The sequence below is a fragment of the Anomalospiza imberbis genome, chromosome Z, assembly GCF_031753505.1.
Source record: "Anomalospiza imberbis isolate Cuckoo-Finch-1a 21T00152 chromosome Z, ASM3175350v1, whole genome shotgun sequence".
NCBI lineage: Eukaryota > Metazoa > Chordata > Aves > Passeriformes > Viduidae > Anomalospiza > Anomalospiza imberbis.
Window position 1 is genome coordinate 296,571 of NC_089721.1, and position 22,049 is coordinate 318,619.

Below are 22,049 nucleotides of genomic sequence, written 5' to 3' on the forward strand. Positions count from 1 at the left end.
TCGCCATGCCAGGATATCCCTGAGTGCCCCCGCCATGCCAGGACACCCCTCAGCGCCCCCGCCATGCCAGGACACCCCTCAGCTCCGGCCATGCCAGGACATCCCTCAGCGCTCCCGCCATGCCAGGACATCCCTCAGCGCCCCCGCCATGCCAGGATATCCCTGAGTACCCCCGCCATGCCAGGACATCCCTCAGCGCCCCCGCCATGCCAGGATATCCCTCAGCTCCCCCGCCATGCCAGGATATCCCTCAGCGCCCCCGTCATGCCAGGATATCCCTGAGTACCCCCGCCATGCCAGGACATCCCTCAGCGCCCCCGCCATGCCAGGATATCCCTCAGCGCCCCCGCCATGCCAGGATATCCCTCAGCGCCCCCGCCATGCCAGGACACCCCTCAGCGCTCCCGCCATGCCAGGACATCCCTCAGCGCCCCCGCCGCCATGATGCCACTTCCGTCCCGCGCGCGTCCCCTCAGCAACGGCGGCGCCTCCACCCGCCATGGCGGCGCGGCCCCCGCCCCGTCCCCGGCCCCCTTACCGCTCTCACATCCAGAGACGCCGGGAGTTCACCGGCTGCGGGCCGCACGATGTGGCGCTGGTGAGGGGCCACGCCGGGGCTGCTCTGCTCCGGGGAGCTGCGGGGACGTGGGGGCCGAGGCGCAGAGCGGGTTCGGCTGAGGCGGGACCCTCTGGGAGCAGCCGGGAGGGGTCCCGCAGAGCCCGGTGCTGTGTAAGGGGTCCCGGGGAGCCCGGTGCTGTGTGAGGGGTCCCACAGAGCCCGGTGCTGTGTAAGGGGTCCCGGGGAGCCCGGTGCTGTGTGAGGGGTCCCACAGAGCCCGGTGCTGTGTGAGGGGTCCCGGGGAGCCCGGTGCTGTGTGAGGGGTCCCGCAGAGCCCGGTGCTGTGTGAGGGGTCCCGCAGAGCCCGGTGCTGTGTGAGGGGTCCCGGGGAGCCCGGTGCTGTGTGAGGGGTCCCGGGGAGCCCGGTGCTGTGTGAGGGGTCCCGGGGAGCCCGGTGCTGTGTGAGGGGTCCCGCGGAGCCCGGTGCTGTGTGAGGGGTCCCGCAGAGCCCGATGCTGTGTGAGGGGTCCTGGGGAGGCTGGAGCTGTGTGAGGGGTCCCGGGGAGCCCGGAGCTGTGTAAGGGGTCCCGGGGAGCCCGATGCTGTGTGAGGGGTCCCGGGGAGCCTGGTGCTGTGTGAGGGGTCCCGGGGAGCCCGGAGCTGTGTGAGGGGTCCCGGGGAGCCCGATGCTGTGTGAGGGGTCCCGGGGAGGCTGGAGCTGTGTGAGGGGTCCCGGGGAGCCCGGTGCTGTGTGAGGGGTCCCGGGGAGCCCGGTGCTGTGTGAGGGGTCCCGGGGAGCCCGGTTCTGTGTGAGGGGTCCCGGGGAGCCCGGTGCTGTGTGAGGGGTCCCGGGGAGCCCGGAGCTGTGTAAGGGGTCCCGCAGAGCCCGGTGCTGTGTGAGGGGTCCTGGGGAGCCTGGTGCTGTGTTTGAAGGTCCTGGGGAGCACCGTGCTGTGTGAGGGCTCTCAGGGTGCCTGGTGCTGTGTTTTGGGGGTCCTGAGGAGCCTGGTGCTGTGTGGGGTGGGGGTGTAGGCAGGGCTTGTCTAATTTAGGAGGATTTTCTTCACAAAAAGGACTTTCAGGCCTTGGAAGGGGCTGCCCAGGGAGGTGTTGGAGTCCCCATCCCTGGAGGTGTCCCAGGAAGGACAGAACATGGCACTGAGTGCTCTGGGCTGGGTGACAAGGTGGGGATCAGGCACAGCTGGAACTTGATGATCTTGGAGCTCTTTCCCAGCCTCAGTGATTCTGTGATTACCCCATAATTACCATGAACTCATCATTTGGTGTTAGATACTTGCACAGTCATGAATTCAATTGGAAAACACGCAGACTAATAGTTTGTATTTTCACCCATGAATGGTTTGTGTTGGAAGGGACCTTAAAGCTCATCCAGTGCCAAGGGCAGGGACACCTCCCACTGTCCCAGCTGCTCCAAGCCCTGTCCAGCCTGGCCTTGGACACTCCCAGGGATGGGGCAGCTGCAGCTGCTCTGGGAAACTTGTGCAAGTGCTTCGCCACCCTCACAAAGAATTCCTTCCTACATCAAGCCTAAATTTTCCCTCTTTCACTCTGTACCCTTTTCCCTTGTCCTGCCATTACAGTTGATGAAGAGTCCCTCTCTGGATTCACTGTAGGCCCCTTCACACCATGGAAGGGTGCCACGAGGTCTCCACGCTTTCTCCATTTCCCTTCTCTCTCAGCTAGCCAAGCCCCCAAAGAGAGACATCGTCGAAGAGACGATTTTGGCTGAGAGGGTGCTGGAGGAGGAGAAGCGTGAGCAAGAACGTGTCCTGCGGTTGTTCCGCCACTACCGCAACGTCTGCAACTGGCACAAGGGCGGCGAGGACAAATGGATGCACCGCGCTGCCGAGAGGAAGGTCCAGGCAACGCTGCAGCAGTACCTGCAGGAGATCGAAGTGAGGAGAGAGAGGTAGCAAACACGTAGCCAGTCTGTGCACCCGTGACAAGTGTTCCAACACAGTAGCCAGTGTAGCAGAGGTGGCATTTGGAGGCCCCTGTCTGCCACAGAGAAGGACAGAAGTAGTAGCATAGCAGTTTCATTGCTTGATTTTTTAAAGAGAATTAATAGTACCTTGATACAGTCATAAAGTGATGGAATGGTTTGGGTTGGAAGGGACCTTGAAGCTCATCTTGTTCCAAGCCCCCTGGCAGGGACATTTCCCACCAGACCAGGTTGCTCCAAGCCTTGTCCAACCTGGCCTGGAACATTTCCAGAGATGGGGCACAGAATCATAGAATTCCAGGGTGGTTTGGGCTGGATGGGCTCATCTAGTTCCACCCACCCTGCTGTGGACATCCACAGCTTCTCTGGGTAGCAGTGTCAGAAATTCAGTTCAGTGTCACTGAGAGTTTTGTTGCAAACTCATCAAGCTGATGTTTAGGTCCTACAAATAACACTTTGTAGCACAGTCAGCTGAAAAAGTTAATATTTATGAAAGACTTCTGGAAAATTTCAAAGGTGAAGCATATTGCTGCCATATAAAGAACAGAATTGTGCTGTACTGATCTTTGGAAAAAATCATGTGATTTAATTCCTCAGTTACTGTTTCATGTCAAGTGACTTTGCAGCTGTAAAGGTCGTCAGTTTGGTGTCCTGGTCTAATGTGCCTTCAGGGGAATTGCACATGGGTTCCACAGAAGCACTGGGGTTAGAAGGAAGCTCCTGAGATGATCTGGTCCAACCCTAGAGTCACCTAGAGCAGGGTGTCCAGAGGTGTGTGTCCATTTGGGTTTTGCTTGTCTCCACACATGGAGACTGAATCGCCTCTGTGGGCAGCCTGTCCAATATCTGACCACACTCACACTAAAAAGAAAACAAAACGTTTTCTTCTGTTCATTGGGAATTTCACATGGTTTAATTTGTGGCCCCTTGTCCTGCCACTGGGCACTGCTGAGGAGTAGGTGTCTGTCTTTTCTGCATTCCCTCCCTTCAGGAGTTTATGTACATAGGTAAGATCCCTCTACTCCTTCTCTTCTCCAGGCTGGACAGTCCCAGCTCTCTCAGGGGACAAGGAACTTCAGGAGAGATTCTCCCGTTGGGAGAGGTGCTCCAGTCCCTCAGTGTCCCTCCGCTGGCACCGTCTGCCAGGGCTGTGTCCCTGTGGTGCTGCAGAGCCCAGAGCCGGAGCCAGCGCTCGGGTGGGGTCTCAGCAGTGCCGAGAGGAAGGATGCCTTCCCTGGCCCTGCTCGCAGTGCTGCTCCCCCCGCAGCCCAAGCTGCCAGTGGCTCTCTTTGCCACAAGGGTGCATCACTGGCCTGTGCTCGGCTTGTCTGCCGGGACTCCAGGTCCCTTTCTGCTGAGACCCTGTGGCATTTGGGCTGGAATCGGTGATTTCTGGATTCCTTAGCTCCAGGTTTCTCGCTGCTGGGATTAACAGAGAAGTAAATGATGATGTGTTTAAAAACTGCCTATTTGACATAATTTTCTCATCAAAGATATTTCATGATGAAGTGTTTTGTGGAGTGATGCTAAAATAGCAAGAGGCCATTTGAGAGAAGATACAATTATAGATGCATAAAGGAGGGAGGGCATCAGGAAAAGGTTCTTCCCCCAAAAAGTTGTGGGGCACTGACCAGGCTCCCTGAGGCTGCCAGAGCTCCAGGAGCCTTTGGACAGCGCTGCCAGGGATGCACAGGGTGGGATTGTTGGGGGCTCTGTGCAGGGCAGGAGCTGGACTGGGTGATCCTGGTGGGTTGCTTCCAGTTCAGGATATTCTCTGGGTCTATGCTGAAGGGTAACCATAGTACAAAATCTAATTTTTATCAGCTGGTGACAAATGTAGTCTGAGAATTAGAATAATTTGATGAATGGGGAACCGAAGCCATAAACAGCTTTGAAAATGAGTTTGTAAGATCAGGAGTTTAAACTGTGCCTGGACAGAATCACGCATGTTGTGCTGTAAAATTCCCTTGATGGACACAACAGGAATGATCCCCAGGTTAAAATTTGATGTTCACTTCTCTGATATTTGCAAGGGGTGTTGAAAGGAGCCCAGTACCCACTTTGTGTTAATAACAAATAAACTAAAACTTTGTCCTTTGACAGAAGGGTTGATTTAGACTTTATTCAAATGTTTTAATCACAGGCTCCGTCACTTTCTGGAGGCAGAGGAGAGTAGGCACCTTGCTGAGGTGAACGCACTTGATGAAGAAAAGGCACAGCACAGAGAAGTAAAGATGAAGGAACAAGCAAGATTACTGAGGGAGAAGAGGGAGCAAGAAAGACTACAAGTGGTGGCTGAAAAACGAGAGCAACAGTTCAGGTATTGCCATAAATATATCTTATAAAAGAGAATTTGCCCAAAGTAAATATATAGGCACAATTTAAAAAGAAGCTGGCAATAATAAACTGAATAAGGAAAGATGAAAGTGATTGAAACAGTAAGACAGAAAAAAATCAAAGCAGTTAATTCTTGCAAGTGTAGTGTGTTCTCCTTGTCCACATGAGCATCCCTGCGTTTCCTCCTGCCAAGTCAACCCTTCTTGTAATTCCTGTTCCAGCTTTATACTGTTGGAGTGGACAGTGCAGGGAAGGTTAGATTGGCCAAAATCAAGCTTACTGAGATAGTCCATCAAAGATTCCTGAAATGTTAAGATTGTCCAAAAAGACAGTGTTTATATTTATTGCATACTTTTCAAGAGTAGGAGCTGCAGCTAAGAGTTTAATGCAGCCTGAAGTCCTGTGCCAAATCTTCCTGACTGAAAGCAGTAACTTGCAGGTACTTACTAGGACCTGAGGCCTTGGCATGAAATCTGCCTTGTCCCATTCTTGTAAATCTGGTTTTCTGAGGGAGGGATGAAAGAAATAATAATGTTATTTAATTGTGATTATTTGAAATGTCTTTCCCAGTCTCCCACGGTACTACAAAATCTACAACACCTGCTTCTCAGTGTGCACAGGCTGGGGATAAAAATCAACATAGGCTCTTACTTGTGCATAAACACTAATTAACTAATTCCAAGGGTAAATGTTTGTTAAAATGTGGGGTTTATTGACTTACAGACTTAGACTTCAGTGTTAGAAGTGCATACACTGCCTAATTTCACATGGTGGTTTGAAAATGTGGCCCTTGCCTTTTGCAGCTTCTGGTTTCTTCTCCATCACACAAAGTGGTTGAAACTCATTTTTAAAATAGATTGGAGGGGGTGCTGCTGGAGGGCATTTTATTTTGTACTTGTAGCTTGTTTTACACACCAGGGAGATGTTACCTAAGGGTAGGTGTCTAAGTGTTGGTATCTTTATATTCACTGGGAATCTGCATTCCTGTTCTATTCAAAACTTCCCCAAAATCAGGACAGTTACAGGAACCTAAAGTCAGTCCCAAACAGGCTTATCCTGCCCTGTCAGCTGAACTGCACCCCAGCCTCTACTGACTTTAATTAGGTTCTCATTGATCAGAGTGGGAATTTAGCACATATGCAGATTCATGTTCAGGTGTCTAATTTTAGATATTTTAATTGCAAAATGAATCACACCACTGAACTGCATCATCTGGTGACACATACTTGAACTTTCATGCTGTATTTGCCTGTCCTAATGCCTCAGGTCGTTTGTGTTCCTGATGTAGCCCCGTTGATCTATGGGTCACTCAGTCTCATGGGAATATTTCATCCTATTATTGTCCTTTTACCTTTGCCACTCTGCTCTGGGATATATGCCATATTCACACCACACAGCACCCTGTTAAAAAGTGTTATTGGAGCTTTACTGTTGGTGTTCTGCTGGCTGCATGTTTTCAGAGGACTTAGAGGCAGCGAAGCCATCTCTCCTCACAGCTGTGGTGAGTAGCAGTCTTGGGGTACCTGCATGTATTTGTCTTGTTTAAGTAGCCCCAGGTCTGTTTTTCTCTGGCTGTTAGATGTTACTCTTCCTCCTAAACCATCCTGGTCCAGGCAGAGATCTGGGAGTAGGATTTGGTGCTCAGGAGACCAACACTTACTGAAAATCTACAAGCAGTAATTGTGTCACAGCCTGTCCTCTGGAGCAATGGCCTCCATTCCTCTGACTGCACCCCCATAGCTGTAAAAACTTTTAACATTCACCCCAATATGTTTATTTATCAACTATATAAATATATAATAATATACTGTACTGGTATATTGTGCACATTATAAAACATATGCACAAATAAAAACAAAAAAGGATGAGGTAAAGATGAAATAAATGCTATTTTTTAATTTGTAATGTTTTTTATCAGTGGTACAAAACATATTCTCTTCCTGTACACCTGCTCCCTTTGGAGATGATTACTCCAGGGCACGCCCAGGAGCCCTGGCAAGTCATTCCAGTAGCAGGTGGATACAGACATGATTCTCTGTTTCTCTTTGCCTGTGGATTTTCAACTCTTTTGAATATCTTTCTGAAACCTGATACAGACTTGTTTGTATTTCTTTTAACTCCAAGCAAGGTACTCTGCTCTTTTGCAGGCATGGATTCTCAAACCTTGAGGTACAGGAGCACCTACGCTGGCAGACATTATTCCAGAGCACTAAAATGCAGCATTCTTTATTTTTTATGGCTGGTTGCCATAGCCTGAGGGTACAGATGTAACAGCTTCTCAGTAGTAATGTTAACCAGGAGGAGTCCTTTGTCATAAGGTGACAGAGGGGACAAGGCTTGGACCACAGGAGTCCGGCTGGAATTCATTTTCAGGGAGGGCTACACCTTGTCTGAGAAGAGACTCAGCCAGTGCTAGCCTGAGGGCTTGTTCATCATTGGTAACTTTAAAGAAAACTGCAATGTCTTAAATTTTGCATAAAACAGAGATCACATCCTCTTTCTTGTGGTAACATCAGAAGCATCCATGTAGGGAATGATGTTATCCCAGCAACATCATGCTGCAGCCATAAAATGAATAAATAACTGGGGAGGTTCTGTCTTTGGGAAGTAGCCACATCCAGGCACAGTACTAATGTTAAGAAGCTTAGGATAGCAAAGTGAGGAAGAAAACCTGCCATCTGGGGGAGCAGATGTTTATGGGTTGGTGTAAAAGCTGCTTTGAGGGAATTATTTTGATGAAATCAAGCAATTACAGGGTTATTTTATATTAAAATTCTAACAATGCTGAACATAATTAACTTCTACTCCCCCGTGGAAATTCAATAATTATCAGATTAGTTTATAATCACAGAAAAGAATAACTAGTTCTTTATTCCTTCAATGCAGAGTGAACTTTGAACCCATTGTGTTAAGGTAATGCAGTGATTGCCAATTGTAAAATGTAGAATCTTAATAATAGCAAGATTTAGAATCTTAATAATAGCATGTTTCCCTCACAACATTTGAGAAATACGTTTTTCATGAATACTAATTAGTGCTGTGGTCTTTCATCACCACTAACTCCCACCCAGGAGATGAAAGATAGATTCCAGTGGTAAAACGTAAGGAAACCATCAATGACGTAGTACGTTTGATGGCCTGCTGGGAGGCAGGGACACTCCTTGGAACATTCCACGGCTCACGGCGTGCACATCCCTGTGCTGCTCTCTGCTTTTATTGCTGGGTTGAACAGTGGTCAGGAGGTTCCTGTCTCGTCCAAGAGGTAAAAGGTAAAACAACCATCCCTTTTCACCAGCCTGCACTGGCACTGAACCTACAGCATCTCATCATGGAATGGTTTGAGTTGGAAGGGGCCTTCAAAGTCCTCTTTATGATGAGCAGGGACACCTTCCACTGTCCCAGGGTGCTCCAAGCCCTGTCCAGCCCGGCCTGGACAGTTCCAGGGATCCAGGGACAGCCACAGCTGCTCTGGGCACCCTGTGCCAGGGCCTGCCCACCCTCCCAGCCAGCAATTCCTGGTTCCCAATATCCCATCTGTGCCTGCCCTCTGGCAGTGGCAGCCACTGCCTGTGTGCTGTCCCTGCATGCCTTGTCCCCAGTCCCTCTGCAGCTCTCCTGGAGCCCCTTGAGGCCCTGGCAGGGGCTCTGAGCTCTCCCTGGAGCCTTCTCTTGTGCAGCTGCACAGCCCCAGCTGTGCCAGGCTGGCTCCAGAGCAGAGGGGCTCCAGCCCTGGCAGCAGCTCCGTGGCCTCCTCTGGGCTGGCTCCAGCAGCTCCACGTCCTTGTGCTGTTGGAGCCAGGGCTGGGGCAGCTCTGCAGGTGGGGTCTCAGCTGAGCCCAGGGCCAGAGGGGCAGAATCCCTTCCCCTGCCCTGCTGCCCACGCTGGGGATCAGCCCAGGGCAGGGGGGCTCAGGCTGGGGCAGGTCCAGCAAATAGCAATCAGAATGGAAATGTTTTCACAGCACTGCTGTCCCTTTCACTGTTCTTGTCAGTGCCCTTCACTTTCCAGCACGGGCTCCATGGCACTGGGTGCTTTAGCCGAGAGGATGAACAGAGAGATGTCCTTGTCCCCAAGGAAATGTGAGGCAGCAACTGTTGAATGCCAGTGGGGAGAAAATGTGGTGAGATCTCTGCTCTGAAAATTAAATAACTACCCTGATATGGACATTGGTAATAGCATTGAGGTAGCTGCCTGATGAATGTTTAATATTTCTGTTACATGGGATAGTCAGCTAAAGCTTGTGTATTTCACATTGTGCAGGTAAGTACTGCTGCCATGAAGTTGTTCATGATTCAGGCTGTGATATCTTCTCTGAATTCCTAAACACCTTTGCAATAATCTGCATAGATAGTTTCATTCAGCACGAAATTGTGAGATATCTTTTCACTTCACAGCATTCACAGGCATCTGTTGCACATCCTCAGACCTTATACATCCTTCACACTTGCAGGTCTTCATCTTTGTCTGCCAGCTTCACATTCCGACTTCATGAAAATCTATATCCTGTTTATAGAACAGAATTAAAATGCTTGCAGATTGTTCAAATTAAATAATGTTTGATGGCATGTGTTGATCTCAATAGTGCTTTGTTTGCAAAAGTAAAAGCAGAATCTGCAATTAGTGCAGTGTTCTTCAGCTGAAGATAAATTACCTCTTTATATGCAACTCAGTTGCAGAGAGTAAATGAAAATTGAAAGCTGCATTACTTGTTTGACTTTCTACCTTCTCCAGGCTTTTATTGCAACTCTGAATTATCCCACAGAACTTCACTTTAAAAATTAATACATTTCTAGTGGTTCCTGCTCAACCGTGTAACCCACATTTCCACGGTTGCAGTATTTTCTGAATATGAATGAGCTTTCAGGTGACTTACAAACCTATTCTAAGTCTTCATTTGAATAGAGGCCAACCTACATGTTTGAATAAGTGTAGCATGAATGTGTTTTATATGTTAATAAAAGATACATATGCACACAACCCCCGCAAGTTCCAGCTACATGCAGAGTACGCATTGTGTGTACAATGTGTGGATGTATTGTGTGTTCATTTAAACTCACAGAATGTCCCATGTTGGAAGGGACCCCCAAGGATCACCCAGTCCAGCTCCTGCCCTGCACAGACACCCCAACAACCCCACCCTGTGCATCCCTGGCAGCGCTGTCCAAAGGCTCCTGGAGCTCTGGCAGCCTCGGGGCCGTGCCCATTCCCTGGGGAGCCTGGGCAGTGCCCCACAACTCTTTGGGGAAAGAACCTTTCCCTGATATCCCACCCAAACCTCCCTGGCACAGCTCCAGCCATTCCCTGGGTGCTGTTCTGGTCACCAGGAGCAGAGATCACTGCTGCCTCTTCACTTCCCCTTGTGAGGAAGTCGATTCAGGTGTTTTTTACAAATTCAAATCCTTCAGCTCATTATTGCCAAAACCTCCATCAAATCAGGCTCTCTGTGGTTCTTTAGGTTCCACAAAGAATCAGTGTCAGGCCAGGGGTATAATTGGTGTCCTGGCTTGCTGTGTTTTGAGCAGTGATGGGCTGAGAGTCTTCATTCACCACACACCTCCAGACCTGCTTATTGAGATTCTTTAAAAAACCACTTTTACGTTGCCTTCCAGAAACCGATGTCACGAGTATCGCGAACACTGTAAAAAACAGAGTGAGAAGGAACTGGGTGACTGCCAGCTGGCCCAGCAGACTCTGAAGGAGATACTGGAAAAGGAAGAGAAGATGCAGGAGCGGAAGTTGGAAGAGATTTGTGAGAAGGAACTGTTGGCTAAGGACCAGGAAGCAGAGCTGAAGGCGCTGGAGGTGGCAGCGCGGATCCGGGAAATGGTGGATGTGCGTGAAGCCCAGGTGGCCGTGCACGCCGCTCGCAGAGAGGAGAAGCAGCAGGAGATCAGACAGGATGCTGAAAGGCTGGTAATTCCCATAGTGTTCTGCATTCAGGCCTGGGCAGGAGGCCCTTTTAATGATAGGCTTACTAGACATTTACACTAATCCATACCTTATTTGTATTTTCTTGATTCCATTAGTATCTGAGCCTGTGCTGTTAAGTTAAGCCTCTTTTCCAGATCTGTGGCAAAGGCATTCCCGTTTACAGAGGGAAATACATCTTTTGAAACTCAGCATTCTAAAGGGTTTTGGCACTCAGTCTCTCAGAGGCTTTGTGAGAAATGGAAACATTTTAAAGCTTTAGCCTTTTTTGTGTTTTGATTTCCAGTTTCCTGCAGGGTAACAGGGAAATCTTGTTTCCCAGCTGAAATATTTATTTTATATATATTTTTAAGCAAGTTAGCTAGCAGCACTTAAGCTCTCTTGCCTGTTAGACCTGGCTGCTGTTGAGCTCACATCACAGGAGGCATTTGGCTACCTTGGCCCAACTGCTCAGCCACTACCTTCTTTTTTCATCATCCTTTTCCACCTCTCCTGCTGTAGTGTTGCTGGCTTTAGTGTGGCTTGCTAGTTCAGTATTCTGTGTTGACTTTGAATTATGGGAGGCTATTTAGCTCAGACTCAGTCTTCATTTTGGAGCTATTTACATGTAGAGGCTGAATGATCACTCAGGATACTCTGTTACAGACACTGGAAGCTGGTGCTGGCATCATATATGCTTCCCCATTTTATAAAAATGAGACAATAATGAATTTAAAGCTCTGAAGACGCTGGCTGTGAAAATATTCCAAGCTAGACTAATGTTTTGCTTATTTAAAAACATGTAGAACAGAATTATTTTCTTGTAACAACTTCTAAGGCACTGCCAAACCTCCCAGGCAAAGAATGCTGCTCCTTAACTGGCCTTTTCAGAAAAGCACTATTAGAATAGAAGACTCTGCATCTTCCCCTGGAGACAGCAGCCTGGGGCTTTGTCAAGGACATACATTTCTGGTGAAGTGGTTGAGTCTCTGGCAAAGAAAAAGCTTTCTTTGAAGGAGTGTTTCTGTAAGGAAAATGCGATGTAATCCATTCTCAGCAGAAGAGGGGTGTGGCAGATGGTCTCATTACAAGTCTCTCATTGCAGGCTGGCAGCCCCCAATGACCAGGAGTTTCATCTGGGTGAATGGACAGCTAAGTGTTCATAAACGTTTCTCCTGGTTGTTGCAATGAAAATGTAATATTTAGTGAAGGAAAACTTGCACCTTTGGCACGACAGACCACATGTGTGCACCAGGATATCTCACAGGTGGATGACAAAGCACAGACAGCAATTTCTGCTTTAGCTACACTAACTATATTTAACTGCCTTCCTTCTTTGTCTTATTTTTCCCTTAAAGAATTGTGATTTCTTGGAAAGTGGTTGACTTCATGTTATCCTGACTGTAGTTTCATGAGTTTCTGCCATAGCACTTTGGTCCTGCCTTGCAGAAGAGTGGTTGGTAACCACTTCTTTGCACACTTGTGATGTTGTGTTCCCAAAATGAACAAACTTTTTCATGGATCCCATCCTTCCTCTCACACAGCTTCACTGATGTCAGAATTCATCCAAAGACATGTGTCAACTTGCACAGCAGACTGCAAACTACTTCTGCTTTCTTTCCACCTTTGCTGTTCAAAGCCTTTTGGATTTCTAATGCCATTCCTCAAATTATATATATATATTGAGTTTCAAAGCTGTTTCACCAGATTCTGAAAGTGAATTTGACAGTTCAGGCAGATACAAAGTCAGCTTTGGCTCTGAAATTCTCCAAGAACCTGTGAGTGCTTTATGTCCAGCATAAGAAGGGATATTCATTAGGGAGTTCAGCTTTGCTTCCCTATGGGAAGATTAGACATGCTGTTTATGACAAACGTGCTAAGGCATTTTTAAAGACTCATTCACATTACAAAAGAGACATTTAATTTAAAAACAGGTTAACAGAAAACTGTGTGCCTTAGAGACAGCTGAAGCATGTTTTCTGAGATAATACAATGCTAATGATGGTCACACACTGTGTTATGACTATGTTTCAGTGCATTTGTGCTTGTACAGTTATTCAATTGCAAGATGTCCAGAATAAATTACTTAATGATGCTACTTTTGAATTTTTTTTGTGGCTAAATAATCTTGAATATACAAATACCTGTTTGATCTCAAATACTCATTTCCGATTTGTCATTGTTTCTTTTTTAAGAACTAGGTTTCACTGCACATTTTTCCAATACAAAGTGGAATATAAAGTTCTTTCCTATATGAAGTGAGATGATTTGAAACCATGGAACTTCAGTAACTGCCCATCAGAACATAAGGGTCATGTCACTGACTTTGTGCAGCCTTATGGCTGGTAGAGATGCAGTGCTTTGAACACCCGATACAGAGAGAAGACAGATAATATCTACAGAAACAGCAGGAACACATATTTGTCAGTGCTTATGGCTGTATATGAACACTTGGATATAGATCAAAAGTGCTGCAATGATACTGATTTCCCTACAGAGACTGCTCTGTCTATCTGCCTGAAACATTTGGAAAACACCCAGCACAATGCTTTTTTTGTATTGAAGTGCATGTGATAATTACGGGTAAAAATCCTGAATTCTAGTGAACGATACGCTAAAATGTTCAGGCTTTGCCAGGTCTAGTGGATGACCCTAATTCTGTGTTGCCAGCAAGGCTTTTCTCTTCATGTTGCAATAAACTAACTCTAGCCACCACTTAGTTTGAAGTTCACATTGATTTTATGAACTGGCTTCTTTTATCCTTGTAGCAAGAAGAGCTGCACCAGCTCAGGAAGGAAAATGAAGAGCTTGAGAGAAAGAAGCGACATCAGCAGAAGGAATGCAGGGAGATATGGCTCAAAGCAGTGCAGGACAGGCAGAAGCATCTTGATGCAGAAAAACAAATTCAACTTGCTGAAGAGAAGGTGATCTTGGAAAATGATTTTCAGGACCCTGACAAGGAATATGCGGAGAAAAGAAATAAAAAAGTAAGTTGTTTCATTGTGAGCTTGTGGGGCAATACCTCATCTAGACTAGTTCTGTGGCCCTGTGAACTGCACAGGGTAACAGAGAGCAGACACAAGCCCTTCTCCCTGAACAAGATAATTCTTTTGTTGAACAGCTTGCTGCCTCTCCTCCTGCCAGCACCCTGCAGCTCTGCAGAAGCCCATTAGCTGCTAAAACCACAGCGCTTTAAAGCCTGCTTTGCAATCAGCAAGGCTACCAGGCTGGATAAGTGAAGTGGGGGCTCTTAGGAAATCCTGGAATTTTGTCCCTCCATGCTGATTTCATTGTGTGTAAATCACCTGAGCTTTATCATCCTTACACTGCATGGACGTAATAGAGGCTGGAAAACTATTTTTTGTTTCATGGACCTGATGTAATAAGTATTTGTAACTGCAGAAGAAAGGAAATATTTAACTTATTGTAATTAATGAAAACTAAAAAACTTTAGAATATTAAAAAACTATATGTAGATAGATGTAAACTCTCATGTTTTATTTCTTGGAGATGCCATGAGTCAATGGACGTGTCTGTCAATTCCTGAAGTTAAAACAATCAGATTGTCCAACTTCAGCATGCAAATGAATCTCAGGGAATTTAGGACACAGGAGAGAGGTGGTTAGAAGCTCCTGTAGGTTAGGAAGGTTGTATCAAGTCAATGTTAGACCTTGCTGCAGAATTACAGGAGGTGATATATGTTACATTATATTACATTATTATAATTAATGCAGGTGATACCGGAGTAGCCTGGTCAGCTGTGGAAAGCCTGTAAAATGGGTGTGTTGTAGGCAGCTGAGCTGCTGTGGGGAAAGGGATCACTGTATTTGTCCTGTTGTCTGGCCAGGTAGAGGAATCTGAGCAGTTCTTTCCCATGACAGGTTTTGGAATGGACTCTGGGCTCCCAACTTTCACACTGGCTGTGAACCGCCACTTTTCTTCAGGTCATGAGGGGCTTTTCTAAACTAATTTACTTAGATCTGCAAACATCTGTGTGTTTGCAGCAAACGCTGTTGAAGGAGCAACTTACTTACCTGGATCATCTGGCTGAACAGCTGAGGAGGGAGAAGGAGAAAGAAAGAGAAGACGAGAAGCTCTTCAAGGAAGAGAGGGATCAGGTTTGGGCCGAGAGGGCTGAGAAACTGAAACAAGAGAGGGAGGCGCGATTTCAGCTGCTGAGAGATGTCGTGAACACAAGGCAGTCGCAGATGAAGGAGAAGTGTAAGTGGTCGAACACACGTCTGGGCAGAGGCAGTACAACACCCTGCTGCTGGGAGCAGCATTGCCCCAGCACACGCTGTGTGACAGAGTGGACAGCAATGTGACCCTCCCTGAACCTGTTCCCAAAATGCACTCCTACAGGCATGCCTTACACCAATTCCACATTGCCATCACCAGAGCAAAGCCTAATAAAGTAAGGACTGCATGGGCAAACAGTCATTGTTATTAATTATATTGTTATGAAGCCCCGAATGTGAAAACTGTCCAGTTCTGAGTGGATGAAAAATAAATAAGCTGAGAATACACTTACTGTTGCTTGTGTGGCACTTCAGAAACAACAAAACTCAAACCTAATATTTAGGCTACTTAGCCCAAATGCAGTCTCACTGTCCCTTCAAGCTCAGCAGAACTGTTACCTTTTAAAAGGATTTTTTGGTTTTGTTTTCCAGTGCAGAAAGAAGAAGAGAGGAAAATAGAGATTGCTGAAGAGAAGAAGGCAATGGCTGAAGCAGTCAGACAATTTGAATATGAAGAAGAAGAAAGACGTACAAGGTATTTTTCTTCTATGCCATCAGGTCATTTCTTTGGAGATCAATCATTCAAACTGTGAGAGAGCTGTTTCTTTTTTTCTGATAACTCTAGAACACGTGGTGGACTTCCTTCTATTTAGAGAAGCTTTCCCACCACGCTTATCAGTTCCAAACTGCTCAAGAGCAGATTTGTAATAATCCTGCATCTGGTATTAAGTCATTAATTCTGACCTCAGGAGATAGTGGTGCATCCTTGTGTTGGTTTTTTTGATCATCATGTGACTTACATCAATCATATTTCCTAAACACATCCCCTCATACTCTGAGCTGTTGTTACAAGTGGCAGAAGTCTGGGGAGGAGGCTTAATGAAAGGTTTGCTTGTTCCTGCTCCAGGAGAGCAAGTGTGTCCGGGCTTATTGCTGAACTCCACCCACAGACATCCCTTGAACAATCCTGTGTCAGCCACCAAAACACCAGGCTGCAGCAGTAACCCGGGCTGCACGGGGCTCTCCGTAGTGCCTCTGGAGAGTGCCTCCTTACACGCAGTAGCTGGAATGTTCCTCTGGGTGTCATGCAAAGCCTTGGGCAAAGGGCTTTATCTCACTTACTCCCCTTTTGTACTCCTGCCTTTTCTCCACTCTTGTCCGTGGGATACAAGTAGCCGCTTCCCAAGCTGGTATCTGTTGTGTTCTCTGAGGGCTTTATTGGGAGCAATCTCCTGGCTGTGGCAGAAGTGTCACCCTTGTGAAGGAAACACGCTGGGCTCCCGCTGGGATGTGCTCCACTTAGCTGAGATGGCACTCAGCAGTGTCAGGAAGGGTTTGTGGCTCAGCTCTGTTGAGTCAGTGCACAAGTCCTGACTACTCTGTTGGCATTCAAGTGTCTGTGTGACTCCTGCTCCAGAAGGGCCTGAACATGTAAGACTTCCTCGGCTTCTCCAGAGGGGACTGAAAACAGTACACGAGCCCTGAGGTGCAAGGGAAGATTGATTTCTTCTGACAGCCACTTCCAGCAACATCAGTGCAGCAGGGAGTTGTTCTTCTCAGCAGGAGGGTGAGGATGGGTGTCAGCAGCAGCACTGAGCCCGGGATGGACTGAGACCCAGCACCCTCATCCTCTATCCTCTCACCACAGCTGTGAGGAGCAGGGAGGGCACGCTGGTTACAGGGAGTTGTTCTTTCCCTCTGTCTGGTGGAGCACCTGTTCTATAGTCTGCTTTATAGGACACAACAGAGTGCAGTTAACTCTCTGAAGCACACAAGGTTAATAGGGGCAGTTATTCATAACTGCTAAAAGGAACTTTGAATGGTTCTTTAAATTTGAATGCTAACAGATTACATAATACTACTACTACTACTACTAATAAAATTTATTCTTTTTACCCACATGGCTTAAATAACCTCTTCATTTGGCATTCCCAGAAAAGTACAGAAGGCCAAAGAATACAGAGACCAGCTCACATCTCAAATTGCCTATCAACAGTGGCTCCAAAAAGCTGAGGAAGAGAAGAGGAAGAAAGAACACGAATCAAATATGGAAGCAGAGAGAGAGTACCAAGAGAAGATACAGCTCATTCTGTCAATGCCCCACAGGTTGGAAGTAAAGCCCCCCACTGCAAAAAAAGCACTAATGCCTGACTCTTAAGGCCAACAGTCACTATGGTATTTCAGCTCACTCAATTGCCTTTAAAGACATTTTCTTAGGGTGCTTGCACCTGACTTGAGTTGGAAGAACTTTCTCCACTGTGATACTCCAAACATTTAATTGGAAATTACAGGAAACATAGTATTTTAAAGTTTATTTTTCCTCCATGGATTTTTTTTTTTTTTTGACAAATCTGATCCAGTCCAAAGGGCTTGACATTTTAATTCAAGAATACTGTCTGCCCTCTACAATATAAAATGTATTATTATGACATGAATAATACACAGGTATTCTTTTTAATCCGCACAAAGAAAAATTGTAGAAAACTTTCAGTAAACCTTTATTAAAATGCCTTTCAAATTGAAAACGTTTGCAAAATTGTTGTCTTTGTATCAAGATACCAAGTATAAAACTCTGAATGTATTTTCCTGTGGGGTGAACATTAAAAAGGTGATATTCTTTTGCATAGATTCTGGTAGCTGTTGAATGATCTGTGGAATACTGGATTCCCAAGTCTGTGCATCCTCTGCTTGGGCAGAATTAAGTATGCAGGGCTGAAGTTAGAGGTGTATTGTAAAAAGGTTTATTCTCTATAATTTTCATGGCTCCTCTGCCTCTCTGGGCTTCCTTGGATCACCAGGCGCTGAACACATGGAATGGGGGGCTGGAGCACCACCATAATTCAAGACAGCAGCACAGGAGCTGGCTGGATGTCCCAGGAGGGTGCTGGTGGGTTTTGGCAGTGGGGAGCAGGGACACCTCGCTGGCCTCTCTGCCCCCACACCAGCTTGGCCCTAAAGCAGGAGGAGCAGTGGGTGACATGAGGAGCAGGGCTAGGGGTGACCCAAGGTGCTCCCCAAGGTGCTGCCCTTGACCAGCTCCTTGCTATGCATTTCATTAGTTTTTCCTCTGTTCTGTTCACAGGAGGGAAGTGAAGAACCCATGTAAAACCTCTCATCCTTTCTTATTCACAGAAGTTGTGGCATTTAGAAATGTTTTATGTTCTTTTTTCTCATTTTTTCTGTATGAGTCTTTGCTGCTGCTTATCTGCAGCTGTTTCTCTCTCCTTCAGCCTTTCAGCTTCTGCCACCTTTCCTCCAGCTCCTACGTTTTAACCCTTTTCTTCCAAAACTTCCATCTTTCACTAACCACTTGCTCTGCCATTTTTGTCCTCCCACCCTCCTTTTCAGCATGTGGCTCCCTGTTGGCAAACCAAGTTGTGTTTTTGTTATGTGAGAACATGAATGGATGCACAGGGGAGCTGGTAAATCACTGGGATCAGAGCTCAGGAGCTCCAGATCCCAGACATCTTGGAACAAACCAGGAATAAACACCCTGCAAAGTTGTGTCCTCTTGGTTTAAAGGAGACACCAAGTTGACAAACACTTTTTTGTCCCCTGTGGAGAAAAAAGGCCAGGTGGAGATGTATTAATCTGAAGCAGTACCAGTGGTCTTTCAGCAACCCAGCTGATTCTGGGTGTAAATGGTGGAAGAACCTGGCCCTGCTGAGGGCAAAAGGAGTGTGGTGGGATTTTATTGTTACTTACATACAAAACTTCCTGAGTCACCAGGTGGGAGAGAGACAAGTCCACTGGAACTGTCTCCATCCCGGCAGGGAGCCAGACAGACCAGAAAAGGGCCTCTCATGGCTTCTTCCTTGGATTCCTTGGATCCAAACAGGGTTTGTCCTACAGGTACTGAGGAAGGGAGCTTCCAGGAAGGTGAAGCTTCAGGCTGGAAGGGGTAGGCCGGTAGCCAGGATGTCGAGCCCTTACACAGATGGTGCTTTTCAGCAGCCATCTCCAAACTGCACAGAGCTGCTCCTGTTTTGCAGGTGGGAAAAGCCATCCCAGATAAAGGAAATAGTTTCACCAGTGCAGAGAGCTGAGGTAGTCATAGGTCTGTGCTTCCACCACTGAGTCAAATTGGCAGAATGATTAAGAGATTAATTTCCTGGTCTGCCACAGACTCCTGGAGTAGCCCGTGCAAGCAATGTAGATTTTCCTTTACTATTGTGACCTCCCTTTGAAAAATGAAGATAATAGCACATCCAGAATTCCAGGATTAATTAAAGCATGTTATTAAAAGCTGTGACATTTGTTGGGTACACCCGATATGAGAGATAAAAAAAATACCACATTGGTGAGCTTTGTGAATTCAAGTCATCCAGAACCATAATAAATCTCCTTTTTTAATAAAATAATAACTCATAAGAGGTGGTCAGAGCTATCAAACATTTATAGAGTGTCTGAGCTCCTGCTCCTGGAGGCAAATTTCCTCTGCAGTGAACATGAGGTCTGCACAAGATTAAAAGATCAGACTGGAAGAAGTTTGCCTTCAGCAGGAGTGAATTCCCATGGGATAACGGGCAACTAAACTCTTCTGAGACAAAACTTGGTGGGTGAGCGTGTTGCTGGGGCTGAGCCCTTTGCTGCCAAGTGCTTTACAGCATTCAGGTTGGTCCAGAAGAACTGGTGAGGCTGGCTGGGTCACAGCCTCCTTGAGAGGCACTTTCTTGCTGCCCCCAACAGATGAGTGATGCAGTAAGAATGATTTTCTCTCTCAAGACCGAAGGGTTTCCTTAATCCTGCAAATTTCCATCTTCTTCCAGCTCCTTGGATCTCCTTGCAGGGCAGATCTGCTGGGCAGCCAGCAGGACGTGCTGCAAAGGTTGGCTGTGCCTTTGCCTGCCTCAGGCCAGCGCTCACGCTACACCTCTGACTTACAGGTCACCAGGCAGTAGCGAGCCAAACACAGCTGGAAATTGTGGCTTGCAGGTGCCAGAAACCTCCGGAGTGCTAGCTGCTGCCCCTGAAATCCTGTGGCATTTCCTGCCCCAATGAGCAATCCTGCAGGGAAACCAGCTATTAAACCCCGAACACAGGGACACCACTGGTGAGGGAAGCAGCCTGGCCCAGGCTTGAGCTTGCCCTGCACCAGGGCTCTGAGCCACGCAGAGACAGAACCACTGGCATTTGGAAGCCTGGCAGTCACAGCCTCTTCACTTAGGCACGTACCAGAGCTCTGCAAAATAGTCTTCCCAGTATTTTTAAATTAAATTTGTCATGGTGACAGAGGAAGAGCAGAGGTGTGCAGTGTGTGGGTGACTTGCCTGTGGCAGGGCTGGGAATGCCAGTCCCTGATCACATCATCCCAGACTCACTCCAGGGTTTGGATCCTCAGTAACTCCCAAGGCTTTAAGACTTTTCTACATGCACCCACGTGCTTACAAGGGCTTTTATACTGACCCCAGGGCTTTCCATGGCATGTTTTTGGCCACACACAAGATGATGAGCTCTGGAGCAGTTCCCCGTGCCCTGTGGCATGGTGCTGGCTTGGTCCCTGCTCCCTGGGGCTGGGCTGCAGGGCTCTGGACAGAATCAGTTCCATCTGCAGGAATGTTAATTATTCATTGCTTTATCACCTGGAATAATTTATCACTACTTTAACCCAGGTAGGAACCCTTGCTGCAGAAACAGCCAGTGTGCACTGTGCACTGCACCGGGGTACTGTGACTCTCTCAGACCCCAGATTGTGCCCACATGTTGCACGTGGTGACTTCTATGTGGCACAGGAGGAGTGAAATCCAGATTTGAGGTTTTTGGGGCATCTTTGCATGCAAAAATTCAGGACCTGGGGTTGTACTTAGCAACGGCCAGCTCTGTTCTGATGACATTTAGAGCTGTCAGAATTGATGCTCCTCACTGGCCTGTGCCATCACCTGTCCAACCATCCATCTGTTCCTGGGGTCTCCATGTGTCAGGGACAAGGCCAGGACCTTAAAATGAACTCCAGCCCATCCTGTGCTAATAAAGAATCCACAGGCTGTGCTTAAAGGGGAAAACCCCCTGGTATTTAGTTAATTTTTACCTCAAGGTGCCTTCCATGTGAATGCAAGAGGGGGTACCAAAAATTGCTATTTAAGAGCCCAGCCCCTACCTGTTAAATTTGATCAACACAAGTTTTGATTCCCAAATGGAAAGAAGCTTCTATCTCCTGGAGGAGACAATTTCCAGCAGCTCAACAGTTAGGATGTACTTCAGGGATTCTGTATATATTTTGGGGTTTTTATTTTCCGAGTTTAATTAAAGTTTTAGATTAATGGAGAATCACATGTGACACCAGCTGGTATTTCATGGGAATGGCTGTGCTTTGCCTCTGGGCTATCACTGCTACCCCAGCTTCACTGAAAGCTTTGCTTCTAATTCCACCAGTGCGCCACATTTTGTTTCTGCAGTTGATTTAATGAAATGAGAGGAGCAAGTTTTGTTTGCCTGACTAAGTGCTCTTGGAGGCTTTGCAGGGATTATGCTGTCAATTTTTCCCAGGGCAATTTCTAGACATGGTGCAATTTTTTTCTCCCCTTCCTTTCTCCTTCCCTGACTCCCCCCAGAGCCACCTGCAATTTTTTTTTTTTTTTTTTTTTTTTTTTTTTTTTGATTCATCAAAGATATCAGAGCTGGAAAAGAGAGATATCTGCAATGCTGGCTGTCCTTGCACTAAATCAGCACTGCTCCCTGCCAGGCTTTGGGGTGGAAGAGGGAAAATATGCCGAAGGAGAAGAGTTTTATCCTGCAGGGGACAAGGAGCAGAGTGTGAGATGCCACCAGTGATCACTCTGAGGAAAGGCTGTGGGTGCCCTGTGAGTGGCACAGCCGGAAACCACGGGAGGAGGGATCCCGGTGACGGAGTAAACAACTGTGACAGGGAACAGGATCCGCTGAGTGCTCAGTTAATATGCGAAATACCTTGAATGATAAAGAATAGCAGTAGTGGTTAATTAGGAACACTTTGCATTTCATTCTGCTTCTCAGGCTCTGAAAGTGCCGTATAAGCATGAATTGCAGAACAGGGCGCTCCCGTGGGAGGGAGGGAAGCGGCATGGC

The 22,049-nt window shown here is 47.2% G+C and overlaps 1 protein-coding gene across 1 annotated transcript; it reads left to right on the forward strand.

Moving 5' to 3' along the window:
• Nucleotides 1-460: 460 nt before the first annotated feature.
• CFAP53 (cilia and flagella associated protein 53) lies at nucleotides 461-17,530 on the forward strand. Its single transcript, XM_068176079.1, has 8 exons — nucleotides 461-598; nucleotides 2,260-2,489; nucleotides 4,666-4,842; nucleotides 10,470-10,773; nucleotides 13,536-13,754; nucleotides 14,772-14,988; nucleotides 15,438-15,540; nucleotides 16,941-17,530. Exons 1-8 carry the CDS (start codon nucleotides 500-502, stop codon nucleotides 17,161-17,163), a joined length of 1,572 nt encoding a protein of 523 aa, XP_068032180.1. The 5' UTR covers nucleotides 461-499; the 3' UTR covers nucleotides 17,164-17,530.
• Nucleotides 17,531-22,049: the final 4,519 nt, after the last annotated feature.